The sequence below is a fragment of the Theropithecus gelada genome, chromosome 17, assembly GCF_003255815.1.
Source record: "Theropithecus gelada isolate Dixy chromosome 17, Tgel_1.0, whole genome shotgun sequence".
Lineage (NCBI taxonomy): Eukaryota > Metazoa > Chordata > Mammalia > Primates > Cercopithecidae > Theropithecus > Theropithecus gelada.
In genome coordinates this window covers 40,723,400-40,741,847 of record NC_037685.1, presented here as the reverse complement: position 1 = coordinate 40,741,847, position 18,448 = coordinate 40,723,400, and the positions used below count along the sequence as shown (strand labels likewise).

General features: G+C 35.0%; 1 protein-coding gene across 4 annotated transcripts in view; it reads right to left on the bottom strand.

Moving 5' to 3' along the window:
- Window positions 1-18,448, bottom strand: part of ITGBL1 (integrin subunit beta like 1) — a 281,882-nt gene that overhangs the window by 29,562 nt on the left and 233,872 nt on the right. For all 4 annotated transcript variants that reach the window (XR_003116469.1, XM_025364141.1, XM_025364140.1 and 1 more), the window contains one exon: window positions 132-248. Coding sequence is in view for 3 of the 4 variants with exons in the window: in XM_025364141.1 (XP_025219926.1) it covers window positions 132-248 (117 nt within the window). In the remaining variant the exon portion in view is untranslated. The remainder of the gene's footprint in view (window positions 1-131; window positions 249-18,448) is intronic.

Below are 18,448 nucleotides of genomic sequence, written 5' to 3'. Positions count from 1 at the left end.
CTTTTAGGTTCAATGGTATATTGCTTTCTGTTTATCTTATTTTTAACAGCAACTGAAAAAGCAAGAGTCAGTAGAATAAGAAAGGCAGGTAAAGCATGCAGGTAGCATACAGCTGTGAGAAAGGTTACTACCTCCACAGACCACACCATCGAGGTCTTCACAGCGGCGATCATCACACTCACAAGTCTTGCCATACACCCGGCGATCTCCTGGAGGGTAGCAGGTGCATTTGCCACATTCACATTTACCTAGAAAGTATAAAGAAAGTGCACACTTATGAGGAGAGTCCCAGAATCACTAAGGCTTTCAAGGAGGCAAGCACATTATTAAACCCAAATCTCCTAGAACAGTTCTAGTCTGTGCCTGAGAATAGTTACACAAATACACATTTCCAACTTCAAAAAGAAATCCTGTGGTGGTCTGGAGTGGAAGTGGCAGTCGCTGTCTCAGAAGTCATTCACATTTGCTATTCTCTAATTTTTGTTTCATTCATTTTTGCATAAATCCATTATAAAACTCTCTGGCTATTTCATATACAACTTAGCTTGATGATTCCTTGAACATAACATAATACATTATATATACTGACATAATTTAGCATAATGTGGTCATTTTAAAAGGTTTTAATCTTGGATCTAACTACTCCATGAGAAAAAAAAGTATTCACAGGTATGTTTCAATGTGCTGTTTTAGTGATTATTTGTAATCAGTTTTATAGTTCTTAGAACTTATTTTAGCACAGAACATATGTCAAAGCACATAATCTAAATATCTTTATTATCCTCATCTTAAAATTTAAAATTATAAATATTTTTGCAATGAATTTGGTTCATAGTTTGGGAACCCCTTAACTAGTCCCATTATGCTGAGTTTCGTCATGATTTCTTGAGTGGTAACTATGTGTAAAACACTATAATTCCCCGCATGACATCATTTCATTTTCCAGTACCACACATTGATTAGAACCATTTTACTAAACAGGAAACCAAGACGTATAGAGGCCAAGTAACTTTCCAATGGTGAACCAGCTAGGAAGAAATAGATTCAAAATTTATATCCATTCTCATTAACCTCAAAGTTTGTGCAACTAACCATTAAACCACATTGCATCTTAATGTACACCTAATGCAGCACCAGAAGGCTATATGAGAAAGTAAATTTCTTTTGTTTGAGGAATCGCTACTGGTTTGCCAGAAATTCACTTGGGTGGCAGTGCTCTGAGACATCTGTTACTCTCTGTCATTAGCCCAACCATCATAATTACACACCCACTGAAATAATCACAAGATGCTTCAGGGCTGACCTTGCAATGTTGTTAGTCACTCTGTTGCTGAACTTGTATCTTGTTAAAGAAATTCTGAGTTGTGGATGATGGGGGAAAGAAAAAGTAGTATCTAGGATCATATAATTTCAGAGCTGTAATTAAAGATAATCTAATGTAATGATTCATAATATTTTCTAGCTGACATGATGGGGTCACGATCCCTTTGAGAATCTGGTGAGAGACATGGCAATACAGTGTGGTGCTGGCTGACCTTCGACTAATCTCTACTTGGAGGTAGTTCCAAGTTCAGCAGGAGGCAGGGGGTTCCCTCCTTCAATGATACTCCCTCTTCCTATACCCTGGCAGCCAGAACAGGGACACATCAGACACCCTTGGTCAGGGCTTTGATTCTTGAGGGTGAAAGCAAAGGCACAGCGTCCGTGGGCAACATGGGAAGTGCAACAGCATAGCAGTGTCTGGGAGCCATGAAGCTCAGCATGCAGTGGCTGACATTCAGAAGTGATGGCAGCAGGAACTGGTCCTTGGCAGTGACTTTCTTCCCCAGGTTGCTGCAGGAGCTAATTGTTCAAAGTTGCATTCGGAGCCTAAAGCCTTCTAATAAAATATTTTTTATCCCTTTTAATGAGGTTGGTTTCTTTGTTTGCAATCAAGAACCATAACTGGCAGAACACAGATCTATCCCTGGAAAGATATACCAATACACACTTTTTAGGTAAAATTTCAGAAGGATCCATGACTTCCTTCAATTTATTTAATAGATGAGGAAACTCAAGCATGGTGGGGCTAAATGATTTTTTCCCAAGGCCAACTCTCTATCTATTAGTAGTGTTGGTTTTAGAACCTAGATTTTCTGAACTCCAGTCACCTTCCGATGTGCATAAATGCTCTAATATTTTTCATGGGTGGATGTGCAAATGATTCCAATAATGCAGGCTGTGGGGAGAGAGAAGCAAACTGTAGTACCATCAGCAGTGCGGTCTGGATATGGTGAACTGTTCTTTCACAGACAGATGTGGGAAGCCATGATCATCAGTTGCATTATTCCTGAGCGGCAATGCATTCCAGTTACACAGACAGAATCAGTTTCTACGTTTCAGGGCATACGTATTTATGGCGACAAATTTATTCACATTTTAAGGCATATAGTAATTTTCCTGAATATGCTTTATTGGCTTCTGTGCCTCTTCAGAAAACATGAACTAAACACTGGCATACGTGTTCAGATTTCAACATTCCATTGTTTTCATTGCGGATAATTTCTGTCCTCTATTTTTGTGTAAAGTTATACAATAAAGTGTTAATATTCTGCATCAGCACATTTTCTTTCCTGGTAAATTACAATTCACTATCTTTTTTAAATGTCAGAGAATATATTAACCAATGTCCAATTCTTTTTTCACCATGTATCTACTGGAGTTTTAAAATGACTAATATTAAGGCAACTATGAGATGAATTAACTTTTTGCATGTAATCCTAATATAGTTTATAAGATGCAGTGGCTTCTGACAAAAATCAAAAATAATGCATTAGGATGGGCACAAAAAATAGAATAAGATATACTGTTTGGTAGCACAATAGGGTGACTACAGTCAGTAATAACAATTGTATATTTTAAAATAACTTACAAAGTGTAACTGAATTATTTGTAACTCAAAAGGATAAATGCTTGAGAGGGTAACCCATTCTCCATGGTGTACTTATTTCAAATTTCATCCTTTGTCAAAACATTTCATATCTCCCACAAATACATACACCTACTATATATCCACAAAATTTTTTAAAAATTTAAAAATTAAAATATAATGCATAAGGAAAGGCTAATTTATTGCAGACAGAGAGGTTAAAAAAAAAAAAGAGTAAATTCTTCATGCACTCCATATTTTTTTGTTTGTTTTTTTAGAGACAGAGTCTTGCTCTGTCACCCAGGTTGGAGTGCAGTGGCGTGACCTCAGCTCACCGCCTCCTGGGTTCAAGCTATTCTCCTGCCTCAGCCTCCTGAGCAGCTGGGACTACAGGCACACGCCACCGTGCCCAGCTAATTTTTGTAAGTTTATTATTTTGCTGCCTCAGTTCACAGCTTCTATTTAGCCACTACCACGAGTCACTACCAATTTTGTTTCAGTCATTATCGTATGCCTATCAGGTATATTTCCAATCATTCTTCAAGGTCCAAAGAAAACTTCAACAAATCTGTGACACTGACACCCTCTGACTCACACACCTTCACAAATTCAATAAAATTAACTATGTTTCTTACGTGTCCTCATATTTTTTTTTTTTTGGTAGAGTCTCACTCTGTCACCCATGCTGGAGTGCGGTGAGTGCAGTGTTGCAATCTTGCGTCACTGCAACCTCTGTCTCCTGGATTCAAGCAATTCTCTTGCCTCATTCTCCAGAGTAGCTCGGATTGCAAGCATGCACCACCACGCCCAGCTGATTTTTTTTTTTTTCTATTTCTAGTAGAGACAGGCCATGTTGGCCAAGCTAGTTTCGAACTCCTGGCCTCAAGCAATCCACCTGCCTTGGCCTCCCAAAGTGCTGAGATCACAGGTGTGAGCCACTATGCCCAGCCATCATAATGTTTTGAATCAATATTTATTGAACACGTGCATTAAACAATAATCATATATAAATACTATAGAAATATTCACATATACATGAGCATTAATGGTAGAAATTGAATTTGAAATAGTATATCTCTCCCAGAATAGATATTCATTTCCAATTGCCTGAATACTTTCATTTGTGTTTTCCATGGTTAGATCAATTAAATATGTCCCATGACAAACTCATCATCTGTATTCACAAACCTACTCCTCTTCTTGGGTCTTTTGTGAAATTTCACATAATCCACTTTCATAAAACATACATATGATTATGTAATTCCCTTGCATAAATCCCTCTGATGGCCCCACGTAACCTTCAAAGCAAAGGCTAGATTCTTCAACAGAGTTTTCCACATAAGGTCCAACTTATCTTTCCAAGCATATATCCAGGAATTATTGCGCACTCATGTTCAGAGAGATTATGTTCCCTATTTCTTCCCTCTGTGGTGCTCACCGCCATTTTCTCTGTAAAGTCCTACTCAGTGTCCCATAGCCAGCGCAAATCTAATCTCCTCTCTGAAACCTTCCTTGCCATCCCTGGTTGGTTACCTGGAAGAACTGTCACCTCTCTGATCCCACAGCCCTTTGTCTATACCCCTAGTAGAACACTGAATGCAAAGTTTAAACTAGATAAGCAAGTGCCTCAACCCAATCGTAAGTGATAAAATCACTATGGTCCAGACTAACAGTAAGATTTGTATCTTGTTAGCAGCCAACTAAGTTCTCCCTTAATGTAGTAGAAGGACGCTGACATACATGTTTATTGACTTGATTTCAGATAAGAAATTGAGTCCAATCTTTTTCTTTTGTTTACTAAATGATATTATTATTATTTCAGTGATTGTTTTACTGCTATGGAGATACAACTGTGGCTTCTGAAATCGATATCAAATTAATACTCTCATATATGAGAAAGAAGGATAATGGAAATCTGCCTTTCCAGCACTGTGCTATTTTATACAACATATTTAAAAGAAAATGTAAAAAAAGAGATACCCAAAGAAATAAAAATAAAGCAAGTAATTTGCAAGGAGACAATTCAGTAACAGACAGAAAGGAGCATAGAAGTAACGGTGTGAGAAGAAATTAATTCAGCCAATATCATCAATATCATCCCACCAAACTTATCTGAAATTTACTCTACACTGAGTCTGCCTCCTCTTATTAAGTTTTAATAGAGTAGATAATCTTTAGGCACATACAAAATCATTCCAATGATATCATTTCATAAAGAACTGCAATTTTTATGAATTATATTTTAAAGCTCATTATAAGCTATCAAAGAAGAATAATGAACTAAGGCAGATTTTTGGAAGTTCCGATCAAAATAGATTTTACTTAAAAATTCAAACAAGTTCAGACTCTGAACTTGTGTAAAATACAGACAAATTATAAGTCAAGATATAAGCACAATTTATAGCTCTATGTGCAGGTAATCATTTTAATAAAAACTCATAATTTAAATCTCTTTAAATTTATATTTTCCCACAATCATTAAGATATAAAATTCAGATAAAGTGTCTATTTTCACCTTAGAATATGTTTTTTTCGTAAGAACTAGATTAAAATGTGAAAACCTTGATTCATTTACTCCAAAATATTTTATATAAAATTCAACAAATATTTAAGAATTTGTTTTCTATGAAATGCATGATTAGATATGGGAGTGCATTGTTAAATAAAAGATATATATATGCCTCTAAAGTCTGCGATTCTATAGCATTTATCTCATTTTACTGCATATTGACTACCAAAAATGTGGAGGAACGATTGATTATATCACCAAAATTAAACCCTATATATTTTGACCAGCATTACTAATTTCATAATAAAAAAATGCTACTAGTATAAAACTAAAAGATCACAATATATTTAATAATTGCTTTATAGAATATATAGACAGCTAAAATTTACTAGGACAGGATCTCATTCTAACCTTAAGCCCAATCTTCTATATAACTATCTCAAAATATTTAAAGTATTCATTAAAGAGGAAGCTTAACATTTTAGAATGTTATATGTATTCTTGAATAGCATTTTATATATTGAATATATTATATGTAAAACTAATTCTGGAAATAAAACTCTGCTCTTGGTTTATAAAATAGTTGCCACTTGAATATTTGTCTGAGGCCCTTCCAGACCTCACCTATAGAACACAGCACCCTCTCCCACTAGCAATGAACTGCCTTCAAAAATTATCTCAACATAATCCACATTATCTCATTCTTACCTTAAACCCAATCTTCTATATAGATATCTCAAAATCTTTAAAGTATTCATTAAACTGGAAGCTTAAAATTTTAGAATGCTATGTGTAATCTTGAATAGCATTTTAATGCTATTAGATTGAATATATTATATGAAAAAATAATTCTGGAAGTAAAAACTCTGCTCTGGGTTTATAAATCAGTCAGCACTTGAATATCTGTCTGAAGTTCTTCCAGACCTCACCTATAGACCACAGCACCCCCTCTGACTAACAATGAGCTGCCTTCAAAAATTATCTTGGCATAATCCATGAAAAATATATCACATTATTTTTTCTCTTTATATGGGTGGCATATATGAGAGATTAAACCTCAAAGGTAGCTAAAAAGAGAAGCAGGAGAATAAGGAGGAGGAGGAAAAGGAGGCTTAGCTAGAACTGCTTCATTCTAATAGGGGAACACCATGGTGGTGTGGTTGCTGGGAGGAGTAACATAGGAACGGTGCAAAACATAGATGAGTAAAAGATAGAAAGCACCTTGTGTTGCAAAAGCATAGCAGCAAAGCACAATTTAAAGCAAACTTCTCGAAAAGAAGCTTGCTGTTGTTCTCTTAACTCCAGTCTCATCTCAACCCAATCCAATTATCTCAAGATGCCGCTATGTGACAAGTACTTCCTCAGCAACGTCTCCAACGACTTCAACACAGTGGCCAACGCCCTGTACCATCTTATATAACCTCTCGGAAGCTTTTGAGAGTTGACCTGGCCCTTTTGGGAAACACTTTCTTCTATTACCTATTATTAGATTATGAATTCTTCTTAGGCTATATTACTGGATTCTCATCTTTATACAAATATCTAAATCTCGGATTGACCCATGGCTCAGCCCTAAACCTTCTTTCCTCTATATTTTCCAAAATTTCCTGCTATCCCATGGATTAAACAACTGTCTTACATGATGAACACTGTCAAATATATCACAGGCCTAGAGTCATCCCCTGAGAAGACACTATTCTATAAAATTGCTTAAATAATAATGTCAATAGGTATATATAATAATCCTTTCAAAAGCTATCCAACATTATGTTTAACAGGGAATGATCTAAGTTAGAGATGGAAGATGCTTATAATAACCGTTGCTATAGTTTAAGTGCAATTTAATAAAAATTAGACAAATAATATAATAAAGAGCCAAGATCATTATTAGCAGATGGTCTGCCTTTATGCCTAAGATTTTAAAAATTACGAATGCATTTAAAGTAATAAAACATTTTGGCAAGGTGTCTTGTGACAAAATTAACATACAGAAATGATAAAATTTTTATGTGTCAACACTAACCCAACTTAATATAATGGAAAATTGTTTCATGTACAAAAATATCAGCAATGTAAAATAAATGAACTTATAAAACATTGCACTATAAAGTCATAGTGAGGGTCATAGGAGAAGACTTATAATTTTAAAAAGGACAGACTTTCTTATTGAGTAAGAAAAGTGTCTGATTTTTTCCTGAATTAATAAATCAGTATTGTACCAATCAAACTCACTGAATATTTTCAAGTTGATGAAATGATTCTCAAATTTGTCTGAAATAACAAGTATGGTAATATTCAGGAATACTTTTAAAAATAGAGTCTGTGTGCATCTATGGAAGATAAGTGGAGAAACGTCATAACGGGTAAGTTGAACAATGTAAAATGACACTTTTTATAAGTCAAAAATAGCCAGACATCACCAATTTTACATTATTAAACTAAATAAAATGTCCTCTAACTATAGTAAAGTGTTTTACTAGTGAAAAAGGAAGAAAGAGGAAGAGAGAAAAAATGTTAAAGGAAATGCACACACTTAATAATAATTGGTTGGTGCTGATGGTAAACATTTTAAAATCTTCCATTTGGATTAGGAATAAGAAAAAGATAAATTTCTCTTTTAGTTCTATTCAATATTGCACTAGGTGTCTTTGTTGGTAGAATACGGTAAGGATAAAAAGATGACATAAAGAATTGAAAGAAGGAAACAAAAATTACTTAACCAAAAACTGTGCATGTAGACAATGCAAAAACTACTAACAAATAATATGGATTATTAAGAGAGTATATTAGTTGCCCTATAGCAAACATATATACAAAAATAAATCACATATGTATATACAGCATTATACAAACGAAAACTGAGATTTAAATGTGAAGAAATACTGTAGGTTTATTATTCAATATTGTTAAAATACCAAATGTCCCCTAATTGATCTATAGCTTCAATATAATTACAACCAAAATCTTACCAGGATTTTTTAAAGCTTAAAAGCCAATTATAACATTAATACAGAAATGGAAAGCACCACTAACCAAAATACTTATGAACAAGAAAAAGGTAGAAATACCTTTTGAAATAGATATCAAGGCTTATTTTAAAGGCAGAGTAATTTTAAAAGTTGGATTTTGGTGGAGGTGGAGACCAAGTAGAATAGAATAGAGAATCCAGAAACAGCCCCTTGCATATACGAATACCGGATTAGAACAAGGTGACACTGAAAAGCAATAAAGGAAAGATGACCTTTCACATAAATGGTGCTAGAGTAAATAACTAAAAAAGAAAATATTAACCATTTGAATTATAATGAGGAGCTTTAGTACATTAGAAAATAAGAGAGTGAAAAGGTGAGCCACAGAATGAGAGATGATGTCAGTGACCCACATATCTGACAACTGTCTCATATCCAAACTATTTAAAGAAGTCTAACGACAACAACAACAACAACAACAACAACAACAACAAATACATAAAATCCACTAAAGACATGGGCAGGAGATCTGAATGGGCACTTCAGAAAATGGGATTGTATGGCCAGTAAATATATAAAAATACACTCCTCCTCTTATTCATATGGGAAATACAAACTAAACCACAAAAAGATTCCGTCACAAACCAATTAGAGTAGCAAACATTTAAAACCTGACCCTAATAAGCATTGGCAATGGTTTGGAAATACTAGACAAGTCTTTTGCAGAGGGCGAGAATATAAATTGGTAGAATAGTTTGGGGATTGTTTGGCATTATCTAGTGAAGTTGGCATGCATAATCTAAGAATCAGCAATTCAATTCTTGGTTAAGTTCCCTAGAGAAAAGCATACACATGTGAAACAGGGTATGTTCCAGAATAATCACAGCAACATTATGCTTAGCAACTTCAAAGGAGAAATGCCTGAAGTGTTCATCAATTGTGGAATACTTGCATATCAGCTATATTCTTAAATGAAACACTACAGTAATTAAAAGAAAGAATTGCAAATACATGCAATGTACTGCCTGAATCTTAAGAATATAATGTAGAGTGAGATAACTCAGTCATAAAACAATGCATGCTGTTTGATGAATTCCAAAAAAGTCAAATCTAACTATCATACTGTCTGGGAATATATACCTAGGTGGAAAACTTTAAAGAAAGTTTTGGAGGTGATTACTATGAACATGAGCATAAAGGTTATCTTTTTAGGCAGAGAGTATGCTGATTCCAGAGAAGTGAGAATGGAGCTTTTGGGATTCTGGCATTCTTCTATTTCTGAACCTGGGCATGTGATTACTTTATAATGATTCATAATGCTATAAATTTATGTTATATACTTTTCTGGGCATAATGGATTATTCAAAAAATAAGTTTGATAAAATTGGTGAGTCATGTTTCAAAAATATTCATCCCCTTCACTTAACTCCTTACAAGTAAATACATTTCCAGGGGTTTCAACATTCAAATTTAAAAGTTTAAGTCATAAAACTAGACAAGAATATAGGTGAGAGTTTTCATAACAGTTGGGTGAGAAAAACTATTCTAAATATGACACCAAATTAGAAATATAAAGGACAACATTAATAAATTTGACCATAAAATATTCAATATTCAATTTCTATAGAGCAACAAATAACCTAAGCAAGACTAAAATATAAACGATAAATAAGGACAAAATATTTGTACAAATAATATAGACACTAAGAAAACATTACTACATGTATGATCTAAAGTAAAAACAATAATAAATTAGCAAAAGAAAAATGAACCAAGGATGAAAATGGGTTCTTCACAATAGAAGTAATATGCATTGATCATTATGAATATGAAATTACTTTTATCTTTTAGTAAACACCATGGAAATTAACTGCTAACTTGAAATAATTACACTTTTTTGGGAAAGTTACCACGTTCATTGAAATATTTGAAACTTCTGAAATCTTTGTTACTAAATTTTCCTTGATATAGCCTGGAAGAAATTCTCATTCACAGATTTTTTGGAATGTTATCCATAGGATACTGCAAGATTTATATAAACAAAATACTATTATTTTAATACTAGAAAGACAAAGTCGAACTTTTCTTCTGCTTATAGGGTAAGTCAGTATAACTAAAGTATAAGATAAAATGAAAAGAGTAGCTCGTGACCTTTATAAAATGCAGATTGCCTCATTTGCATTATTACAAATAGAAAGATTAAAACTGTAGTAATTTCATTGGTTTACATCCTGATTAATTGCTGGAGTGCAGTTACAGTAGAAATGTACAGTACAGTACATTTAATTATTTCATAAAATCGGAGACTGTTAGACATAGAAGAGTAACGAAGGGTGATCAAGCCCAACTAGCCCCACAATTTACAGATGTGGAAAATGGAGTTCTGAGAGTGACGTAATATGTGATTTGCTCAAAATTATAGAGTGAACCAAAGATGTTTAGGTCATCCCTCAAGGTCAGAGGGTAAAAGAAGAAACGGAAAGGTCATCTGTTTTTCCACAATCACTTATTTAACTACTGTCTGTCTTATTTTTTAATAGGTAAAAACTCTTGGATGAGTCATATCTGGAAGCATTGCCTTATGGAAAGGTGTCAATTTCTGGTAGAGGTTAATTTTCTAAAACTGGTATAAGGTAAAGATTGTGAAATTGTGAAGTGTGACATTTGTTTTTCGAGCTATACTCCTCTTCCTCTTTTCTCTCCCTCTCTGCCTCTTCTTGATCCTCTCTCTACACCCTCCCTTTCCCTTCTGAGTATTCTCTCCCAACACACACACACACACACACACACACACACACACACCACCTTCACTCCTTCCCTCTTTCTTCCAGGTTTTTTTTTTTCTTCTTGAATTCCCCCTTTTTCATAATCTCAACCACAACCAATATCTCAAGCCTTAGACTTTGACATCTCCTTCCCTCACTTTCTTTGATTTTCTCCTTTTAAGGTCTCATTTCCACAGGACACAGGCTTCAAACCAGCAGGGACTAAGTTTCTAGATCTTAGATGGGGAGATAAGAAGACAAAGAAGACAGACACAGCCGCCCACTAACCTCATGGATTAACAATCAAGAGAGTCCTCAGATAACTAATTCAGGAAAGTCATTCTTTATTCAGGACCAATTATCTCTCTTCTGCATGACCACCAGTAACATTTTTGCACATTTGTGAAAGGGTGAAAATCTGCAAAGTCAGAAGCCACAGGGTAGATGCCTGGACTTGAACTGCTAGTGTTAAAAATTGTAATAATCTCCAGAAACTATGACTGAATATGCGGCACACACATACACACACACATTTCATCCCTATATGGTCACATTTCAAGTGTTCAGCTGAAGAATACTAACTTCCTTCTAACTACCCCACATAGAGAACACACATGTTCTTGCTCAAGAATAGGTTCAGCAGGGCTCACAATCTTAAATGTCTGCATTACTCTGATCATTCCCCAGACACATTTTGACTATCAACTATGGGGTAAGTATCATGCTAGATATTGAGATACAAAAGAAAGATGTTTAAACACTTTTACTAGCAGGGGAAATGAAGATAAAATGCACACGCACACAGGGCCGGCAGGGTTAGAGAAAGTTTCTGGCCAAGATAATGTGGGGTTGAGCCTTAACGTGTTTGTTTAAGTGTCTAAAAGGGAAATACATTTTGTGGCACACATAACAATTAAAATCGTGGGCACTAACTTTTAACAGGTCTGGATTTTAATCTTGGCGCATACACAACTAAATGTGATTCCTTGGAAGAACAAGTTAAACCTCATTCATTGTGGCTGCATAATGGGAGTAAAAATAACACCCATAGCACAGGATGATTGTAAGGGCTAAATGTTGCAATGTGTACAAACTACACAGTACAGGGCTTGGCACATAGTAAGTGTTCAACAAATATTAGATATTATTATCATTATATTTTGATAAATAAAACACAGCTGGGAGGCTTGGAGTTCAATTACTCACATACAATTTGTTCACTTCCTTTTTCATTGTACTTTTCTGTGCAAACAAAAAATAAGTGTATTCCCCGACCCAGAATGAGATGATTTCAGGAGACCACTGTATCATCAAATGCACCTGCTGCGGTGGTAACAGCAGGCACACTCTCTATGACCTTATTTTTTTTTTTCACTTTTTAAAATGATAAAAACCACACTTGCAGTACATGCTCAATAGCTGGGGAGTAATTAGAGGCTCACATAAAACAGAAAATAGATGAGCACTTTACTAACATAGTCCTTCTTTGCCTAAAATAATAGGTTTGCCATAGCAACCTGATTGCACTAGAAAAAGTGCCTGCCAAATGCATCCTAAGTTCCCTTGCAATTTCTATGAGAAGGAATTAAACACTTGAGAACTATAATATTCTGTACCATTTCAGCTAAGTACAAATATTTTTGTGAGAATAAAGTAATCTTCCTTCAGACATTTGAAAGTGAAGAGGCACCTTCACCTTCCATTTCAAAACAGGCAGTAAAACTTCTTATAATGCAAGCCACGTTGACATTACAGATCAATCGTTAGCCAAGAAAAAGTTGCTCATGACTTTAAAATACAGATAAATGTCGATTCTTCTATTTGTGTTTTCTTAGTACACAAGGATTAAAGTAATTAATCATGGACTATGTGAGGAACCAAGACATTTAAGCAAATGCTGTACTAATATAATTTTCTCTTCTCTGTCTTAGAGTGTCTAAAATTGAAAAATGGGAAGAGAAATACCAGGCCACACTCATCTCTAAAGGTTTTCTAAACTATGGAGCAAAATATCACAGAGGAGGTCATTTAGTACTCTAACAGATTATCTCGTTATTTGAACCTTAAGGTGGCTTCTACAACACCACCAAAAGCTATTCAAGATTCACTTTTTTCTAACAAAAAGGCTATAAATTAGGCAGTAATATTATACTCACATACAAAAGTAACTTTGAAACTGAGCGACAGGTCCAAGTTTAAAAAGTCAATGAATGACTGAGCTAGGATATGTAGAGCTGAAGTTCTTGACTAGTGTAGTCCACCATGAAGCAGCCCATGTAAATTAGAGTAAAAAATCTCCTTTTCTTCTAGCTGACAAACCCCACTGATTGGTCATCAGGCAGTGCCCTGCTTCTGAAACACAGCTATGGATTTCTGAATACGTAAGTCCTATGAAATACTGGCTGATCTTTGACACTGACTTTAATGATTTCATTCCAGATTGTAAACAAACACACTCAACTGTAATTCACCATAAAATTACTTTATGAGATAAATGCTGAAGGATACACACAGGCAATCAATGCCATTCACCAGTGAAAGAAAGTGTTGTCGTTGATATAATCAGATAAATGTTTCTATAGAAAGTGTTTCTCGGCCAGGTGCAGTGGCTCACGCCTGTAATCCTAGCACTTTTGGGAGTCTGAGGCAGTTGGATCACGAGGTCAGGACATGGAGACCATCCTGGCTAACATGGTGAAACCCCATCTTTACTAAAAATATAAAAAATAAGCTGGGTGTGGTGGCACGTGCCTGTAATCCCAGCTACTCAGGAGGCTGAGGCAGGAGAATCACTTGAACCTGGCAGTCGGAGGTTGCAGATCACACCACTGCACTCCAGCCTGGGCAACAGTGAGACTCTGACTCAAAAAAAAAAAAAAATGTTTCTTGAAGATGAGTTTATTTGGGGAAAGGAGAAAGGAGGAGTAAGGTAGAATCAGGCCCTAGTCACTCTGAACTTCTTGGTACTGACGCTTTAAAACATTAAAAAGTGGGCCAGGCACAGTGGCTCATGCTTGTAATCCTAGCACTTTGGGATGCCGAGGCGGGTGGATCACCTAAGTTCGGGAGTTTGAAACTAGCCTGGCCAACATGGTGAAACCCAGTCTCTACTAAAAATACACTAAATTAGCTAGACATGGTGGTGAGCGCCTGTAGTCCCAGCTACTGAGAAGACTGAGGCAGGAGAATTGCCTGAACCCAGGAGGCGGAGGTTGCAGTGAGCCAAGATCATGTCACTGTATTTCAGCCTGAGCAACAAAATGAGACTCCAATTCAAAAAAAAAAAAAAAAAGTGTCAGTGAATCTATCACTTCCTTAATACACATTTCAGATTTTAGGAGTGCTAATTAAACTGTTTTCTTCCCAAATCTGCGATAATTAGCAAATATATTTTACAATTTGACCAATGAAATCAATAGAAAAATACATAACATACTTTCCCTCACAAATAGGCTAATCTTTTAAAATTAAGAAAAATTTACCATAAAACAACAGTTTCTTCTAGCTTATCTTTTATTAGTCTTTGTCTTTGACTCTACCAAAATATACTTCCCCAAGTCGCAGACATTAGAAAGAATATTGCATACATATGAGTTTACACATATGTGAGAATGTATGTGTATATGTACATGTGAATTTGGGATGATGCAAATTCATGTGAGCAACTTATCCTCAAATAGTTTATGCAAAAAAGCTCTTTGTACTATTCTTAAGTCTTCTTTCTAAGTTTGAAATTATTTCAAAATAAAAAATAGTTTATAATTTAAAAATACATAAGTAAAACTCTATACATAATTTATGTAGTCAAACGGTATTTTCAAAAATAAGGTCGTATCAATAATCATATATACACCTACTCATACATTTTATATCCAATTTTGGAAAACAGTTTTTAGAATCATATTCAGGATGTAAGCCGTTTTTATCTATGAAGCCGTGTCAAACATATGCAGAGCCTGGGAACTGTATAGCCCCAAATGCCAGAAACATAATAAGCTTAAGTGTAAGGATATAGTAAATTTGCTTTAACTTTGCCATTTTACAGCACATTCATCATAGGTAAGATTAATAAGTAAGAGTTACAGAGAAGCAGAGTTTAACATACTATAATAAATAGGATTCTACCCATCAGAGTAGTCCTGAATGGAATGGATTAGCACAAGCAGGAATATATTTCTCCTCGCGGATAGAAGTGAAGCCAGGAAGTTCGTATTTCATCAAGGTTGATCGTTTGTGCTCTGGAGTATGAGAGATCTAGGAGAGAATTCCCTATCTACCACTTAAAAGCGCTATAATTTTAGGAAATAATGATCCTCCCTATTTCCAAAAATTCAAAATTAAGAATATCTACATAACTGCCTTTAAAGAGGTTGAAATAGAAATCTATTTTCACAAGTACTACTATTTGGATTTTCTGGGTACCACTGTGATATAAGGTTGTGGTACAGTGCCTGAACAGCTTTTGAAAATTCAAGGACTATATAACCTAAAGAGTAAAAGCCTTCCACAAATAGACCTACACATATTATATTTTATATTTTTGTATATGAAAGTGGTATATGGTTTTTTCACACCTAATAGGTTTCTCATTCTACAATGAATTTCTGCTTTCTTCTTTTTTCCCCTCTGCCAACAATATGTTTCAGATAACTCATGCTTCCTCTATTAAGTAGTGCTAATTCTTTATTTATATATTTATTTATTTAGAGACAGAGTCTCACTCTGTCACCCAGGCTTGAGTGCAGCAGTGTGATCTCGGCTCACTGCAACCTCCACCTCCCAAGTTCAAGCAATTCTCGTGCCTCAGCATCCCGAGTAGCTAGGATTACAGGCATGTGCCACCACGTCCAGCTAATTTTTGTATTTTTAATAGAGATGTAGTTTCAACTGGAGTTGGCTGGTCTCCAACTCCTGGCCTCAACTGATCCACCCACCTCAGCCTCCCAAACTGCTGGGATTACAGGTGTGAGTCAATGTGCCCGGTCAGTAATGCTACCATGCTTCTTTAATTTAATGGTAATTTAAATAATATCTTAAAAGAATATCTTACACTGACATTATTCTTCAACAGACTCCTTTTGCACCTTGAAGTCCTATTGGAATTTTTGTCTCTATTGTAAGAAATAATTTTTAGATTAGCAAAAATCCAATAAACAGTATTAAGTAAACTCAAAGGCAACCAGGATTTAAGTGGCCAAGATACTAGAGAAAAGAGGACCATTGGAAAGTGACTTCTACCTTCTATCCAAATAATCTCTTTGATGCATTTGTCAATTCTGAAACTATTCGGGGCAAGAGGTTGAAATGCCAAGGAGAAAACAATATCTGAAACATGAATAAACGAGGCAGAGCTTTTGGCTTTTCGCGCTTGCTGCAAATACAAGTTTAATAAGCAGAAGAAAGGAGAGAGGAGAGCAGCTGTCTCTCTCTTGCCAGAGAGAGGTGTCTGAAAAGGAAAGACCTCCTGGTGGCAGAGTGCGCTGGATTCTATAGGCAAGCTTGAGAAGGCGACGTCTGATTTATGTAGGACCCACAGATTGATTGGATCAGGTGTGACATTTACATTGTGTGTGGTAAGGCTGGTCGCCCCACCCTAATCTTATTAGGCAAATGGGCTTTCCACTTGGCCAGCGCCATCTTGTGTGCTCCCTACTGTACTTGTGGCTGGCAAAGGGAGGATGGAGCCGTCATTTTGAACATACCTATTCCCAGGTAGTTTCTTTCTATTGGCACAACTGCTGGCAACAGGCTGCTTTTTGTAAGAAAAGAAAATGATTTGGGGGCTGCTTTTCATTAAAAGAAAAACTTTACTGAGGACTCCCATATTCTCACTGTCTGCCTAAGTAATTTCTTCTTAACTCCTGTTATCAGAAGAATTCAAGATCCAGTCTAGGCTACAGACAGGTAATAAAAAAGAAAAAACAATGCACAGGGCCACCATCTAACAAGTATATTAGAGTTTTTCTTTAGAAACATAATTTTTCTCTCTACAGTCATCCCAATCTTTACTAAAGATGAGAATAAGACTAATTTGTTTGTAAAATAAGTTTAATTTTGTCAAATGTGACTGAATTATTTACATAAATGCAGCAAGAATAGTGATTAAACACATAGCAATCTCAGATTGGGCCCTTAAATATCTCTTGAGACTAAAAAGTCAAACCAAGGCAGTCTTCAGGTTTTGTCTGTAGTACCTATAAACAACTTAAATATCACATCTCAGTCAAAACCTTTGTAATATAGGCGATATTTCCAGTTCTATGCTGTTATAAAGAGAGCAGATTCTTATTGAATTTATGCAAATATACTGCCATTAAAAAATATAAGAATAATCATGCAGTTCTGAATTTTGATGGGATCAAATAGGGATAAAAAGTAAATTTTTCCACTTTCGTTTACAAAGGTATACTTTACCAAATAGCCGTAAACTATAGTTAGCTTAAGAGAGAAAGTTCCCTTAAATCTGCAACTGAAACATTTAAGAACCAACGATATTTCAAATAAGTCATAAGACATCATCTTCATTAGTTATCTCACTTCATGTAATTAATTTTTGTTCTGCTTGATTTTGATTAGCAGTTTCATGAATGCATCAGTTTCTTTATCAGAGTTCTGGAAATTTTTGGTTGGCCTACCGAGTGTAGGGTTATTAGAAACCTGTAAGCAAGAGTAGTTACCAGAGTCTTTTCTAGGCATCTGAATGCAGATGTGTTTAGAGAAGAAACAAAAATGTAACTGTAGATGACAAAGATTTAGAATAACTATGGTTTAAAAATCTGATGAATTTGAACTCTGTAGAGTTCATTATGATAATGACACAATTGATGAAGAAATTCAGTTATTTCTATCGCATATAACATTTTAAGATAACAACCAGAATGATGGTTGACAGCATCCAACCAGAGCCATCAGACTTCTATAAATTTTACATAATCTTTAGAACATTCACATCAATAACATATTCATATAAATATAACTTGAAAAAGATTTAGCATCACTCTATTATTTGACAATGCTTCCCAGACAACCCAACATATTAAATAAGCCTAATTCATTTAATAACTCTTTCATAAGATGAGAGACACATCCTTCAGAATTTCCTGACTAGAAATTCCCAAAGTTAATTTGAAGTCAAAAAGACTTAATTTAGAACTTTGATACTGGGGAAGCTTGCCAAAGATATCAAAAGGTTTAAAACATTTAATTAAAACAGAATCACATGTCATCGTGAAATAATAGTTATTCACTTAACTAGAGTGACAAAAAATGTCAAAAATAAATACAGAAAATTACAAGG